This window comes from Pholis gunnellus, assembly GCF_910591455.1.
Source record: "Pholis gunnellus genome assembly, chromosome: 8".
Classification (NCBI taxonomy): Eukaryota; Metazoa; Chordata; class Actinopteri; order Perciformes; family Pholidae; genus Pholis; species Pholis gunnellus.
Genome location: NC_136534.1, coordinates 13619646 through 13634682, shown reverse-complemented (window position 1 = coordinate 13634682; position 15037 = coordinate 13619646). Strand labels below are relative to the sequence as shown.

At 39.2% G+C, this 15037-nt stretch overlaps 4 protein-coding genes across 7 annotated transcripts; 3 read left to right on the top strand and 1 right to left on the bottom strand.

Annotated features, from left to right (window-relative positions):
- The first annotated feature begins 1096 nt into the window (after nucleotides 1–1096).
- On the top strand, nucleotides 1097–3385 carry psenen (presenilin enhancer, gamma-secretase subunit). The gene is made up of 4 exons (XM_079165223.1): nucleotides 1097–1211; nucleotides 1613–1703; nucleotides 2002–2106; nucleotides 2786–3385. Exons 2-4 carry the CDS (start codon nucleotides 1643–1645, stop codon nucleotides 2923–2925), a joined length of 306 nt encoding a protein of 101 aa, XP_079021349.1. The 5' UTR covers nucleotides 1097–1211; nucleotides 1613–1642; the 3' UTR covers nucleotides 2926–3385.
- A 1270-nt stretch (nucleotides 3386–4655) lies between these two features.
- hspb6 (heat shock protein, alpha-crystallin-related, b6) lies at nucleotides 4656–6282 on the top strand. Its single transcript, XM_079165363.1, has 4 exons — nucleotides 4656–4821; nucleotides 4912–5069; nucleotides 5547–5669; nucleotides 5763–6282. The coding sequence occupies exons 2-4, from the start codon at nucleotides 4914–4916 to the stop codon at nucleotides 5916–5918; spliced, it is 435 nt and encodes a 144-aa protein (XP_079021489.1). The 5' UTR covers nucleotides 4656–4821; nucleotides 4912–4913; the 3' UTR covers nucleotides 5919–6282.
- On the bottom strand, nucleotides 6211–11018 carry proser3 (proline and serine rich 3). Of its 3 annotated transcripts, none has more exons than XM_079165360.1 (13): nucleotides 10798–11018; nucleotides 10603–10691; nucleotides 10413–10518; nucleotides 10032–10309; nucleotides 9769–9920; nucleotides 9535–9638; nucleotides 8817–8902; nucleotides 8424–8733; nucleotides 7828–8330; nucleotides 7561–7753; nucleotides 6957–7128; nucleotides 6556–6637; nucleotides 6211–6364 (listed from the first exon to the last, which is right to left on the bottom strand). In XM_079165360.1, the coding sequence occupies exons 2-13, from the start codon at nucleotides 10611–10613 to the stop codon at nucleotides 6313–6315; spliced, it is 2049 nt and encodes a 682-aa protein (XP_079021486.1). In that variant the 5' UTR covers nucleotides 10614–10691; nucleotides 10798–11018; the 3' UTR covers nucleotides 6211–6312. The 3 variants fall into 3 exon arrangements, with proteins under 3 accessions (XP_079021486.1, XP_079021488.1, XP_079021487.1); XM_079165362.1 differs by having other exon boundaries at nucleotides 10413–10500; XM_079165361.1 differs by having other exon boundaries at nucleotides 10603–11018.
- Nucleotides 11019–11198: 180 nt separating this feature from the next.
- On the top strand, nucleotides 11199–14357 carry lin37 (lin-37 DREAM MuvB core complex component). 2 transcript variants are annotated; one of them, XM_079164765.1, is made up of 9 exons: nucleotides 11199–11632; nucleotides 11803–11878; nucleotides 11965–12015; nucleotides 12185–12214; nucleotides 12335–12420; nucleotides 12583–12743; nucleotides 13359–13490; nucleotides 13655–13728; nucleotides 13979–14357. In XM_079164765.1, exons 1-9 carry the CDS (start codon nucleotides 11599–11601, stop codon nucleotides 14064–14066), a joined length of 732 nt encoding a protein of 243 aa, XP_079020891.1. In that variant the 5' UTR covers nucleotides 11199–11598; the 3' UTR covers nucleotides 14067–14357. The 2 variants fall into 2 exon arrangements, with proteins under 2 accessions (XP_079020891.1, XP_079020892.1); XM_079164766.1 differs by lacking the exons at nucleotides 11199–11632; nucleotides 11803–11878; nucleotides 11965–12015 and adding an exon at nucleotides 12045–12097.
- Nucleotides 14358–15037: the final 680 nt, after the last annotated feature.

The following is a 15037-nucleotide window of genomic DNA, read 5'->3' as shown; positions in this document are numbered from 1 at the left end:
TGTTAATAGCCTACAGTAGATGGCAGTATGAATCTGTATTGCCGATGATGGAAGAAGCAGAAATCGACTTCTATGAAATATAATTTACTTTTATAATGTATATTTTTTCATATATTTTGTATTTTTTCCCCCGCTTATGTAAAATTAGAACATACAGTTGCAGAATGTATTAGCTTATGCAACTTTATAAAAGAGAGTAGCCTTGTCTTCTTCACTTATAAATTGATGTTGGCAGGAAATAAATACTCTGTTAAAAAGAAATTAGTATGTTGTTTTAATAAAAATTCAAAACCAGTACTGGGTCTTGGTTTAGACCTGTTAATTGCCACTCATAGTTCATGTTTGATTAGAATTTTGTGTGTAGGCGATACAAATGTACTAGTGTGAAATGTACTGTAAACAAAAAAACATGTGGACAGAAAGTGTGACAAAACAATCCCAAACAAGTTTTAAGTGAGATTGTTTGTCACATTGGAAGTTATGTGAAAAGAGACATAAATTGAGTATGCTATTCAAGGATTAGATAGATAGATAGATAGATAGATAGATAGATAGATAGATAGATAGATAGATAGATAGATAGATAGATAGATAGATAGATAGATAGATAGATAGATAGATAGTTACTTTATTAATCCTGCAAGGGAACATTTTGTTTTGCTACAGCAGCCTTTATGGTACAGGTAAAGCAACAAAAACAAAAGAGTAAAACATATTAATAATAAAATGGAAATATGAAAATGCACAATATATACAGTGAAATAGAATAATATTATTAAATGAACTAACTAAACAATAGTGCAAAGATGTAACCAAACAAACCACAGAGTAACATTATAGTCGTGTGAATGATTTAGCCAGATGTGATTCATTATAAAGTCTTATTGCAGGAATGATCTCCTGTATCTGTCCTTGAGCCAGCGGAGCTGGATGAGTCTGTTGGAAAAAGTGCTCCGCTGTCTGATGAAGATGAACATAATACGCGAAGAAGGACGAATTTAGGAGTCAAAAACCCATGAAGGCGTTATGACACTACGGTACAGTAGGTGGCAGTATGCAGTGTAGGTTAGCGGGTAAAAACAATAACAAACAAAGAAGAAAAACGAAGAAGAAGAATACGATTGAGTCGAAGAAGAAGGAGGAAGTGTGTGATTGTTTCTATTTAGTTAATTTTCGACGATTCTCTGTCCCTTTGGCCTTACACATACCAGGTAGGTTAAAATACTACGTGAATGTACAGTATAGTCCCACATACATATTTTAACAGGACTTCGCCCATGATCTGAAGAGCGTAGTGAGTTACTGCTACGTGTGTTTGCAGCAGTCGGAACAACCAAATGCTACATTGCTAAGCTAATGAAATGCTAACGTTAGCCTGAGGTCAATTTCTAGTCATCTGACTTGGTCTGCCAGCACTAGTAGGCTGCTTTATTGCTGGACTTGTACTCAATGTTCTTCAGATTGCTTTGTTTTAGTCTTGCCCAGACTACCAGACGATTGCACTTTAAACGGAGACATAAACAGCATCACCTTTGTCACAGAAGTTGGTATTTGGGTTGATGTTTCGAGCTTATCTTGCACTCTTTTAACTTGTTTTTTCTTTCTGATGCAGGATCCACCAACAAACAAACAAACACACACAATGAATCTGGAACGAGTGCCCAATGAGGATAAACTAAGCCTATGCCGAAAATATTATTTAGGTGAGCGTACTTAAAAATGAATCAAGTTTGGATACAAACATCTTGACATTATAGCTTACGTCCTTCCCTTTGGTTTGTACATTCTGGGTAAATGCAAGTAGTGTTAGAACCAGCCTCCGTAACGTATATATTTATATTCAAATTATGTCATATAGTCTCATTTAGGTAAGGGGGAGGATATTTCCAGTGACGGGGAATCTTGTGTATTGTAAAGCACGAGTGATCTTGAATAGAGTTGCCTTAATATGAACCCAGCAGTATTGTCATTGATGATGTCTTTCCCATCGTTTTTTCTCAGGTGGCTTCGCATTTCTGCCATTCCTGTGGCTGGTCAATGTAGTTTGGTTTTTTAAGGAGGCCTTTATGAAGCCAGTTTACACTGAACAGCTGCAGATCAAAACATGTAAGTGTCATAACTGCTACTTTAATACCAATAATAACATTTTTGTTCCATCATGGTCAAGCTACTCTTCCCTTAAATCTTGGTAGTGTGATATGACTTTTCTAGGTGAAGCGAGTTTCCTAAGCAGCGTTGGAATAGATTATTTGTTTGCTTTTTATATAAAACTTGTATTCATATATTTATTGTATCCACATACATGAGCTCTAAATACATAAGAACGTAGATTTAGGCTTTAAACGGTAGAATTTCGTTTTAGGAAAACACCCAAAAATATTTGACTCAGTATGTGATTTGAGAATTATTACAATATTAATTTGGCTCATTCTCACGCTTCAACCTATAAAGTACGACAAAATATGCATCACACATTTCAGGCTAGATGATATTAACAGACATTTACTATTGAGCTTTATTAAAACAAACAAGACGGTGAATGTCTCTGTGATTAGTTTTTACTGTTTGAAGAACGTTTCCCAATATCAATGTGAGCCACTGCTGATGCTTTTGATTTAGAACACGTGTTGTACTTTTTAAAAAACATTTTCAAACACTATATTTGCAATATTCTGAGCTTTATTTTTAAAGAAAGCTTCAGGTAAAGCTAGGGCATCACATGGTATACCAGTGTACTCATTGTTTTCATGCAAACTAATTGTCTCTTGTGTGTTTTTCCTCCTAGATGTGAAGCGGTCAGCACTGGGTTTGTTGTTCTGGGTAACAGTACTGACCACATGGATCACTATTTTCCAGCGCTTCAGAGCAGAGTGGGGGGAGGTGGGAGATTACCTCTCCTTCACAATTCCACTAGGAATTCCTTGAAACATTTCTATGTCTTTTGAAAATAACTAATGATCCACTATAAAAGGACCAGACAGTGTTTCTTCTTTAACTACAGTGAAAGATTCTGGTGAATTGTCTGGTCTCTGGAGGTAAATTTAATGGCTGACCCATGTTGAAATATAAATGCTCTAGGATTCGAAAAATCATGTTTCTTTTTTTGTGCTTGCCAAGGCATTTAAGAAAGTTCTTTGAGTTACTTTTTTTTTTTTTTTTAGAGTAAGCTAATTAATCCTGTTTATTAGACATTGTTTACAGTCATGAAATAATCTAACAGTATCTAATAATTAAGTTGGATGTGCATTCCAGTTTGTTCAGGACATTGAACATTGAACAACTTTTTCTTTTCTTTTTGTGTAGTTTAATATTTGTGTGATTGTGCACCCCAAACTATTTGTACTTGTATGAATGACAAATAAAAAAACATCCATAATGCGTCCCAGTTTTTGTGTTTTCATGTTTTGTAATTCCCAAGGCAAGTTCATTCTCATGTTGGAACATCACTGCCCCTCTAGGTTCAATGAATCTATATTGACTTTTAGTTTGGTGACTCACTGGTGAGCTATCTTCTCCATATACACTTCTGATGCGTTGCTACAGAGGCTCCTAAAGTCTGGACAATTACTGGCGCCTGTTGTGAAACCCAATAACATAATCCCTCCGAATGTCGCCACTTCCCTATCATCCTATATGAGTCATAACATAATCAGTGCCATTTTTAGTCACTCCAGTCCAGTCAAAGCTTTGGTGACAGGTTTTACATTACTAACTGGGATAACATGTTCCCGCTATATAAACTGCTGACTTCACTAGAGTGTGGCAATAACAAGTCAGTAGTGTCAACACGAATGGTTCTTTTATGATGCAGGGAGTTCCTTAATAAAACTGATTTATGGGGAGTAAATTAAAAAGCCTTTTATGGACTTTGTACGTTGTTTCAATGTGTTTTATGTGTACTGAGTGAAGAGATGGGAAGTAACTAAGTACATTTTATTGTACTTTAAATACGCTGTTGAGGCACTTTCATTAATGTTACATTTTCAGAGGTAAACATACTTTTTACTTTAACCACTGCATTAAAGTGATACTCATAAAACACAATAATACAACACTCAGGTCAAAATGTTCTGCTTTTGATACACATAAGTTTAACTTTAATCTTCTTAATTATTGAATGCAGGACTTTTACTCGAGATGGAGTGTGTTTATATTGAGGCATTACTACTCCTACTTAAGTACATACTCTGAATAGTTGAGGCACCTACTGTTCCATTGAGTGATGGAGGGGGAAAGCGCACGTGCTCTGGCATGTGTTAGGGACGTCGCTGCTGTCACTGTCTGTCTGGCATCGGCTCACAAGGGTCACAACATCTCGTTTGGACTTATTTTTGGATACACCTTCCTTGACAACCGACCTTAAGTATATATTTCGCAACAGGTCTTATAAGAAACTGTGAACAGTCTCAAATTTGTATCGGTGCCACCAACCCTCGGTATAAACTGCGGGCTAAAACATTGGCAAAAGCTAATAAACACGTTAATTGCCAATAAGCTCGCAACAGCTGTGCCGCTCTCAAAACAATACACTCTCTTCCTATATAGCCCTGCCTGAACACCCAAGGGTACGCATCTAGAACATAACAGAGGCAAGGTGCCCCGATGTGAATTCCCAGCTTATTATGCAACTCCAGTATAAAACGCACCGTGACGGTCAGCCGCGTCACGCGCCCAGAGAGCGAGGAGCCTGGAGTTAGACAGACGGGCGCACCATCGGTACTCACTGCACCCCTTTTAGGTCGCGAGACAAGCGGAGAACACGAGCAGTGAAACAGGGGCAGTCCTTTTGCTCATTTATTTGGTCAGGAAATTTAGGAAGAGGTAAGTTGTGGCCGTTGTTGTATTCCTTGTAGTGTTGCAAGCTGTGTCCTCAACTGCTGTCAAGTCAATTTTTTTCCCTCTACTTATTAGAAATGGACTTCATCCTGCCATCCACTCTTCCAGCTGGAGGTATCCCATGGCAGGAGGTTATACCACCTCTTATTCCTCGGCTGAATGGGACTTACGGACAATATAATTGGTCCCCGAAATTACTGATTCCAGAGACTGATAATACCAGCTCTGCAGAGGTAGGTCATTTTAAGTTTGCCTACAATAAGTTTGTTAAAAAGGTGATTGCATTTATTTTGGCTCAATAGAACTGCATAACAACATAAAACAGTCAGTGATATCAAATAAGCTCAGGGTAACTTTAAACGGGAATTTCCCTCATTTTTTTAATTGGGAAAAGAAAATTTGATTAAATAAAAAAAAAAGTGTGTATATATATATACAGAGAGAGAGATACAAACACAGACTCAAGGTCCACCTCATAGCTCTTTCCAGAGCTTTCAAGTTCATTTTACAGTCATCATAATTAGATGGAAACCCTGAGATGCAGCTGAAAGCCCCCTCAAAGAAGTAAGAACAGTTTTCCAAGGTCAATGATGGACTTTGACGGATATTTATTAAGATTATGATGGCAAATAGGAATTTGTTGGCTATTTGCTGTGCGTCGAGGTATTTTATTTCTATATAATATACAGTGTTTACTTTTGTGTTGGTAGGTGAACTGTGATGACAGTGGTTTCACAGTTCAAGTTGATGTAAAGCACTTCAACCCAGAAGACCTGATGGTCAAAGTGATAGGAGACTTTGTGGAAGTGCAAGGAAAGCATGAAGAAAGAAAGGTTGGTATTCTAGGAGGGACATTACTGTATTTTCTTTAGTTTAGTTTTACAATAGTTATGATTTGTCTTATCCTCTACACTTGTATTTCATAGGATGGTTCAGGGGTTACAACACGGCAGTTTAACCGCCGCTACCGAATCCCAAAGGGAGTGGACACCATGGCTTTGGAATCAGCGGTCTCTCCAGATGGCATCCTTATCATATCTGCACCGATGCTGCAAACAGAGGACTCCAGAATCCTGACCTAATCCCATTAAAACCAACCACTCAAATCGCTGCCATCTTCACCACATATGAAAACAAGTGCATCCAGAAATAACTTGAGCATGTGCCAAAACACCCATTTGTTCTGTTCCAGGCACTGTTTTAATATTCCCTGCTCTCTGAGGTTTGTATATACTGCTCTTCTATTACTCATGAATCTTACATGATGTGTCAAGGAACCAGTCTTTGTAAATATTCTGCGTTCGGAAGTTCAAAATGTGTGCAACTTTTGTAAAATGCACTGTATTGTAACTGTGATTTAATGATGCACGCAAACATATCTCCAAACTCTTTAATGTGGAAATACTTCTTAAAAAATAAACTTTATTTCTTTATAAAATAAAAAAAGTGACTCCATCAAGTGCCTCTCGTCAATGGTCAAGTAACATGTTGCTCGTCCAGGAATTCATTCAAGACAGAGTCCACTTCACTAAAAAGGAAAAAATACAGAAGATTATTTTTCTGGGATTTGGGGTGCTATGTTTGAGGATTCTAATAACATTATTACAGCTACAAGTCTTAGGATTTCAAAATGAATGGCCCTCTGGGAACATCGTTTACATAAATGACGACCAAACATTTGGCTCGCTGAACCATTTAATCTGTAGGTTATTATTTTACCTGATCTGATCCTTTACCCATTTCCTCTGCTTGCGAAGGACTTGTAATAAAGGGTCGTCTTCAAACTCTTTTTCATCTGAATCTGAAAAAAGGAAAAAACAGTTATGTAAGAAAGTTGATAATGGAATATGCTCAGCATGCACAAACAGCAGATCAATACTATAAGTTATTGTTTTCTTGTTTAAATCCTTGAAAGGCAGTATGAAGTATGAAGTACCGTGAAATTCAACATGGATCACAAATGTTACAGCATTCGCAAAAAAAAGAAGAGAGAAAGCTCTTGTGGTTTTAACTTAAACAGTTGTGGCATGTTGGGAATATAAACTATTCATGGGTGGGAATATATTCCCCACAATTAACTCCAGGGTAAAGATTGGTGCTCTTTGCTGCGATAGGCTCACCTTCAGCTTCCTGCAGCAGCTGTGAAATGACCTCCATGGAGTTCTGTGCGTTGCATGGAGAAACTGAGGATTGTGGAGGTGCAGAGGCAGCGCAAGGAGGAGAAACCGACGTGACAGGGGTCCTTTGTGTAGGAGATGGATCCACCGAGGGAAACAATACCTCTGAAACTACCTGTCAAGGCCCAAATGAGAACAACGGATTAATGCAGCTTTTAATAACCATAATAACATTATACAGCACCAATATGACATCCAAACAACACAAAGTGTGCAGAGCGATGGCCGCACAATTCAAGATTTGTGGTAAATAGAGTATTTAAAGAACATGGTTAGACATGAACACCTGCGTATCTTACATTATTTGATATGACAAAGACTCACACACAGTCCATCTCGTGAAGACAACTACTCAAATATGGGTGTTATGAATACTCACAAACTACTGTATTTTAAACAGCAACAGACAAATATTTCAGTTCATCGCAAGTTATGAAGATATTCTGACAGTGGGGAAAACATTAAGACAAAATATGCAACCAGCTTTCATGAAGCGCTTGTATTAATCACACTACTTAGAGAGCATTAAAGGAAATAACTTGAGAACCTGTCCTAAGGCCCTGTGGATTGGAGAAGGGGGCGGTGCCTGATCGCCAGTAGAGCTCTCAGTGGAATACCCCTGGCTTCCATCCTGTTGCCGCTGCTCTGCCCATGGCAGGACTATTTTGGGAACCTTTTGATGTGAGAAACTCCTGTTTGTAGGACCAGGGCCATCATCATGTTCCCTATCCACAGTATATCTGCAAGAATACATGTAATAGGGCATTCAGACATGATTTTGTTTTTACCCTGTGTGCATGTTTCAAGACTATACCTTGTGGATTTCTTCTGCTTTCTGAAGGACGGTGCTGTCTTCTTCTCATTCTTCTCTTTCTTGTTCCTCTCAGACCTTTTGTGGTGAATAAGCTCCGCTCTTTCTATAGCTCCAGATGATGCAGGTGGTGGGGATGGCATACGCTCACGACTACGTCCATCAGTGAAAGTATTCATCGGGTTTCCAGGGACTTGGGTGTTTTCACAGACAACTTCGGTCTGAGACTCATCTAAACTTTCTGAAAGGTGTTGATGCGTGCCAGCGCGAGATGACTGGATGGGACACGGCAAGACATCACAGAGTAGATGCATGTGGGCAGGCACATGGGCAATGGCCTGTGGTGGAGAAATTGAAGAGCCAGAGACAACAAAGGCAGGGAAGGGAGATGGATCCGAAGCTTGGGTACATGATCCGTGAGCTTCTTTGGTTTGTGGCCGGGGTGCAGGGATGTGCGGACGTGACGATTTTTGTGAGAATTCAGGAGGCTGAGTAATCTGGTGTTGCTGGAGATAATGCAAGAAAGAGGAATATAGCATAATTCTGGAAATCTATTAAACAAAATATATGGAGTAAATATTAGACATTTTGACTCTAACCTTGTAAGCCTGTCCACTGGCAGAGGGATGGCTTGAACTGGGCGCCTGCCAGCTAAATGTGGGATCATGAAGACTGTAGTGTTGCAGGGACTGCGACCCCTCCCTGGCCTGCTCCATCTTTCTCCTTAAACGCCACTGGAACAAGATGTCCTCTTCCCGGCGTGTGGGGGGCGCCAGAGGAGGAACGACAGAGGAACTGGGAATCAAAGGTCGTCGCACTGGCTCATATACGCTGACTGGAGAAGAGAAATCTGAGCATTCCAGGCCCTCTGAGCTTACAGGGATAGATCCATCACTCGGAGAACATTCCCTGTTAGAAAGAAGGAAAAAAAAGTTACTTACATTGAAGGAATACATTTATTGATCATTAATGTTACTCGTTGGTCTTCATACCCTCTCAGCAGAAGTCTGCCAGCCTTTTCTTGAAGGTGTTGTATCTCTGTGTCATCAAATTCACCGTGCGAGATGTCTGACAACATCTGAGAAACAAGCACAGCAGACAGAACTCTGAACAAGCCACAATGTTGCTCTCGATATTTCAATAATAACAATACTCAATACGGTGTAACTGAATAAAACTAGATAATTAAATTTGCACCATTTGAGTAAAAACTATCTGATCAGTCACATTGTCTGGCTACATATTGCTCACACATACTGTATACTGAGGTCCTTTTATAATTTTATGGGGGTAAACATTTGACACAAGCAGGTTGAACAAGCCATGAATGTAGAAAACACGGCTGCATAAACAATGGCTTCTCGGGCATTTAGTAAACACAGAGATTTCCAAATGGACATGTGGTGTGGTGTTGAAATGCTAATATGTATATGCACACGTCAGTATAAAGTGTCTCTGCTGTGTATTCAGACAAAGCTGGCATAAACCAGGGCAGGATGCAGACCCAATGATCTATTATAAAAGCACACACAACAAATAAAAAACAAGACGGAACAGTATCTGCTGTTTTTTACTTTAAAAAAAAATAAATATGCATTCATAGGTCATTTGTTTCCTCCAAACAACGCACAAGTTATTTCTATTTAGTAGAGAAAGACATCAACAGGCTATATTGTGGCTCAATCCCACTAAACGTACAAATGCACTCACACTGAGGGATCCTCTGCATGGGGAAAGGGATCTGTCATGTCGATGCTGCCCAGCTGGACTGAAAATGGCGAGTCCATGGTCCTCTTTCAGAGGCTGGATACCATCTGTGCAGAGGAAGAGATTCAACAGAAGGATTTTAACAGCAAGGTTGCTTTTCACATTGAAATTAAGGGGCTGGTGGTGACATTTAATAACCCCATACATTAAAAAAAAAAACAGTAAGTGAGAATGCACCTTTGTCTGTTGTTTTAGTGGGTGTTGAACTGCAGGGTAAAGATGAGGGTGATATCCACCAAAAAGGCTGCTGCTTCTCTCCATCGGCAGACGGGCTCTGCTGGCGCTCCTCTCGACTCTGCGGTCGACCATGGCGAAAGCGATCGATGTACCTGGGAGAGCAGAGTCTTTTCAGTGCAATACAAAGTTCAAGAGGATTACTTAGGCACTTACGGGCTACATGTGAGGGTATGGTCTCTAGACTCTATGAAACTAAAACATACTTTGCCAGCACTGAATCTTGCGGAACTCCTAGCTCTGAGGAATCTGTGTGTTTCCCTGCTCTCGCAGACTGGGGTTTGGGTGTCTCCATGTCAGATGAGGTTGTAGTGCTGGAAGGAGAAGATCCACACTCGGTGGAGGGCCAGGACTCTGCAAACACTGGTTGTCCATTCGTGGCAGCAAAATGTTGTTGACGTTGCTCAAACAGCTGTTGGGTCTCCGGGCACAGAGTCTGTAGTTGTGAACTGGATCGCGGGTTTGAACGTACAGGACTTAAAGTCTGCAAAAGAACAACAAAAGGTATATGTTTGCATTGGCTGGATGGAAAGCAACATACGAATCAAACATGTCTTGCTGTGTATAAAGTTTACTTAAAAACAAACCGTTTTGTTGTTTTTCTTTGATAGGGACTGGTTACAGGATGGGTGGTAGTATCCCTTACCCCCTCTGCTCAGTTGAAAGGGATTTTGCCTGGAAAACACAGGAATACTGTAAAAAAAACAAAAAAAAAACACGTATAAACGACAGTAACTATTGTTTAGGGTACTATAAAATACAATCTTAAAATATTACCTGGATTTCATTATAGCTTTAGAACATCACAGGTGACGACGGGATGTGCTTCACTGTGCGTCTGATTTATGCCTGGCCCCAACTAAGGTCTTTGACAATACATTTTAGTTGGATCAGCATGGATGTCTGACTATGTTACTCAAGCATACCATAATATAACAGTTTATTCATAAAGAGGAAGACCACATCACCCACCGGTCTTCAGAGTTGACTTGGCATGTCCACAAAAGTAAGTTACCATGGAGTCAAACGCCAGTAGGATTGTAGTAAATTGTCCATAAAATAGCACATTACGATGCCTCAGGGGACACTTGGACGATCTATTAATCAAACGAGTCCAACGTTGTAACTGAAAACATAATTACTATGCTCTTTTCGACAAAATATAACGTGATCGATGAAACCAGAAGAAAGAGTCCCTGTGTATGCCGATCGTTATTTACTACAAGACTTGTAGCCAATAAGAAGCGATTTTAATGTGATGGACGTAAAGGGTAACCAATCACGAGAAATGTCCTCGCAGCAAAAGCGCCAATCAGGTCATAGGAAACCGACAGCGCGCGGAAGAGGAAAGTCTGCAGTATGCGTTGATCGGATCAAAAAAACATGCTAAGTTAGCAACGGCAATTTAAGTTAGCAGGTTGTTACGGTCCGATACAAAAATAAAACGTCCAGTTTGCAGTTTATTTCCATGTATTTTTTGTATTGAAAAGGATGTGGGTTACATTGAGTCAGCTAAACGCTATAATAGGTAAACAAGCTTGTAAATTAACGTTAGCTTTAACGTTATCCAATGCTCACTGCTAACGCAGAAGGTGGCTAACTAATCGGCCTAAACCTAACAGCTAACTAGCTTTGTTCGCTAACGTTAGCAAGCAAACGCCCTGTACGTTAGTATCATATATCGGTCTCCTACAGTGAACTTGTGGTTATATAAGTCGCCATTTTCCCCAATCAACGCTAACGTTACGTAGAAGTTATAGAAAGGTGGAGATAATGCACCACGTCAAGATAAAGACTGAAAGGCCAGGTGAGTAACGTTAACATTACATTTTCACCCCAAGGTTAATTAGATTTCCTAAACGAGCATTGTATTTGGTTAGTAACTACTCACATTTAGTAATAAAGTATGCATACAAGATGAAGTCTTTGTTGTGAGTAACGTTAATTTCTGTTTACTACGTTTTTCATTACTTATAGATGCGGAGGGGCCTGGTGCACGCAACAGATTGGATGCAGTGTTAAAGGGACTGGTGGAGAGGAGTGAAAGTGAAAGGTTGGTAAAACTTTAAAGTTTGACACTCATCTAGTGATTTTGATTACTTTCCTATTAGACTAATATGGTTGTGTTTTTTTTAACAGGGAGCAAAATGAGGGTGATACTGGAAAAATATCAGCGGACTCCTTAAACAAGTATGAATCAACGATTTGGATCTGATGTGTATTTATCAAATGTCGCAGAATGTATGATATACTACGGCTGGTGCTGTGAAATGTATGAATATCTGATATATTTCCACCACATTAAATATAAAGTGCAAAAGCTTGTTTTTAAATGTCATGTTTCACTTGCTTTCTTTAGGGATTTGTCACCATCATCTGCTGGAAAAAGGCAAGTGTCTATTTTCCAACTGAGCTGTGTATGTCTGCACACCATAATAGATTTAAAAAGCTGTAACGTTTGGGATTTTCTTTTTTTTTTAACGTTTCCATCCTTGTTTTGATTTATCAGGCCGTCAGCTCGATTTCCACAGCACCGGAGGAAGAAGCGTAAAGAGATGGATGAGGGCCTACCAGAGAGCAATCAACACAAACAAAGTAAACTGAATATGCTAATTTTGAAAACAATTCAGGAAGAAATTCCACTGCAGTAAACATCCTTTTTTTGCTTTCAGTTTGGTCCCTTTGCCTTTAACTTCATTGTACAATTTCTTACCCTTTCCTTGTCTTCCCATTTTTTTGTCTTTCTCCACTTGTTAGATGCTTACATTATTAAGTTGTTTGATCGCAGTGTGGATCTGGCTCAGTTCAACACCAGCACACCACTGTATCCTATCTGCCGTGCCTGGATGAGAAACAATCCTTCTGTTCGAGTGCCGCCTGCTTCCCCAAGCCCCCCACACATTATGGTGGAGGAAGAGGTGAGGCCATACAGTTATGTCATCACTTTTCTATGCAAACATCACCATTAAGTACACAAAGTAAAGTATAATATTAATATTATAATTATTTTTTTTAGAATGGTGTTTTTTTAAGTATCTAGCTTTACAAAGTATGGAAGGTATTATTGTGGCCAAAAGTATTATGGTAAACATTATTATATTTCATCAACTGAATTATTCAAAATACAGCACATTGTCTCTTTTACACATCTGTATATGCTTTAATATATGTGCCTGATTTCTTTGATTAAAAGTGGTTAAAAGGCTAAATGTTTGTATGACAAAGCCTCGTATTGATGGTCTGTGTTAACAGTTAAATTGGGCTCTTAAAGCCACTAGCGCTTCTCTGCCTCTGTCTGACCAGCATAAGGGCGCTCTCTTCTGGCAAAGCAATATACAAATACTAATGTCTTTGGAATTTACTGCTAGAGAAAGTATTTAACAGAGTACTTAAAAGTACAAAAGTATTCAGCATTTCTTAGCCCTACAGATGCCGTTATGCCATGGTCTCTGGGCATCGTAAGGCCAGAACTAATTTTGACGAAGTGGCTGTTCAACTTCATTCCTTACTCAAATTGTCTTTTTTTTTGCCAGCCTACAGACATGATCAATGGCAAAGGCCAGAATGTGTATAAACTCCCTCCTCCAACCTCCTGTCCAATCAGCACCTCTGGTGATCCCGTCAATCTCAGGATCCCACAGACCGAGAAACCCACTGTTAACAAGGTGCTGTACATTATATGCAAGAGAATTATTGATGGTGTTTTACTTGCATAGGGATAATAAATGAAACGCATTAACATGAAATTAAATATTTAAAAGTTAACTAATGATTTATAATTGAAATATAGTTATAATGAACTAAATCTGAACCGTTTCTCTTTCCACAGTTGACAGATTCCCTTCCTGTAACAGGTTCTCTCATATGTGACCACATGGAACGTTGGAAAAAGATAAGGCAAAAGTATGTTCTTTTATTGAAAAGAATTACTCACATTTTCATCGACTTTTGTACTGTAGACAACCCAGCTTGAGGTCAGGGTTTTACCCATGGGTGTTCTTGTGTCACTTGTATCATGCTTGAATTGTTGCCGGTCATGATGTACAATTTATGTGAACGTGTTTGCAATTTAGATTTTTTGAAAGAATACTGAAACATCCAAAAGTTTGGAACGAGTTGAGTTGCGCTGACGCGTGTTGGTCTTTTTTCCTAGATGGAAGGAGTGCTCTAACAAGAACCAGTTAAGATACAGCGAGAGTATCAAGGTTCTTAAGGAGATGAAGGAGCTCTATGATCGCTAACTGGCTTGTACTGTGGCTCTCCACCACAGAATGGACTCCAAGCAGTAGTAAAGGAGCAATGGTATATAGCAGTCAATGTTTGAACACACCTGCTACGTAATCAGACTCACAGGAAAGCATGAACATAACCTTGAGCCTTAAATATACCATATGTCCTATGCATTGCAGAAGAAATATTCTACAGGATTGTTACGTTTTTAGCAATTTCTTGTGCGGGAATTTGTTCCAGTTTGATGTAGGACTGTTTTATTAATAAAAATTCTTTGCAGATGTCTGATTAAACTGATCAGTTTTCCAGACACACTGACTCCCTCCTTCCTGTGGTATCCTCAACATTAGCCAGACTAATTAAAGTCCATAGTGGTCTCAACCACTTTCAGGTTTGCTGTATTCAACACGCAACAAGTACTGGAGAACACAGCAACCTAGAGTAGCCAGAATTACATTTGAAATTCAATATGACTCATTCTTTTGAAATGCATGTGTTGCAACATTGCTGACTTGATGGGCAGCTACTGGAAGTTAAGTGGTGAGCAAGTATTTAAGCAATAACACATTTGTCAACTACAACACATTTTGATTGAGGTAGAATTGCTGACAGTAGTTTGATCAAAATGACATACACACCAGATGAAGAGTGAAAGCCTTTTTAGGTACACAGTTTGTCGTGGTCTACTGTATGTCTGTGGTCCATTGACATTTGTCTAGGTCTGCAGCATTGCCCATTGAAAGGAACTGTTCCGTATGTGCTGGTTTACAACGAGTTAACTTCAGAACAGAGAACTTTTGAATTTCAAGTGTCAATGAAGGGCACCATTTGGATATGAGAAATATAAAATTTGAAAGATTACATTTAAAAAGGGCTTTTCTATTTCTTCTAGGTGTGTCTTCTCATCAGTTAGGTGTCAGGTGATACTCAATGCACAAGACCCAGAATAACCTGGAGCTAGACCGCTATACCAAATATTTAG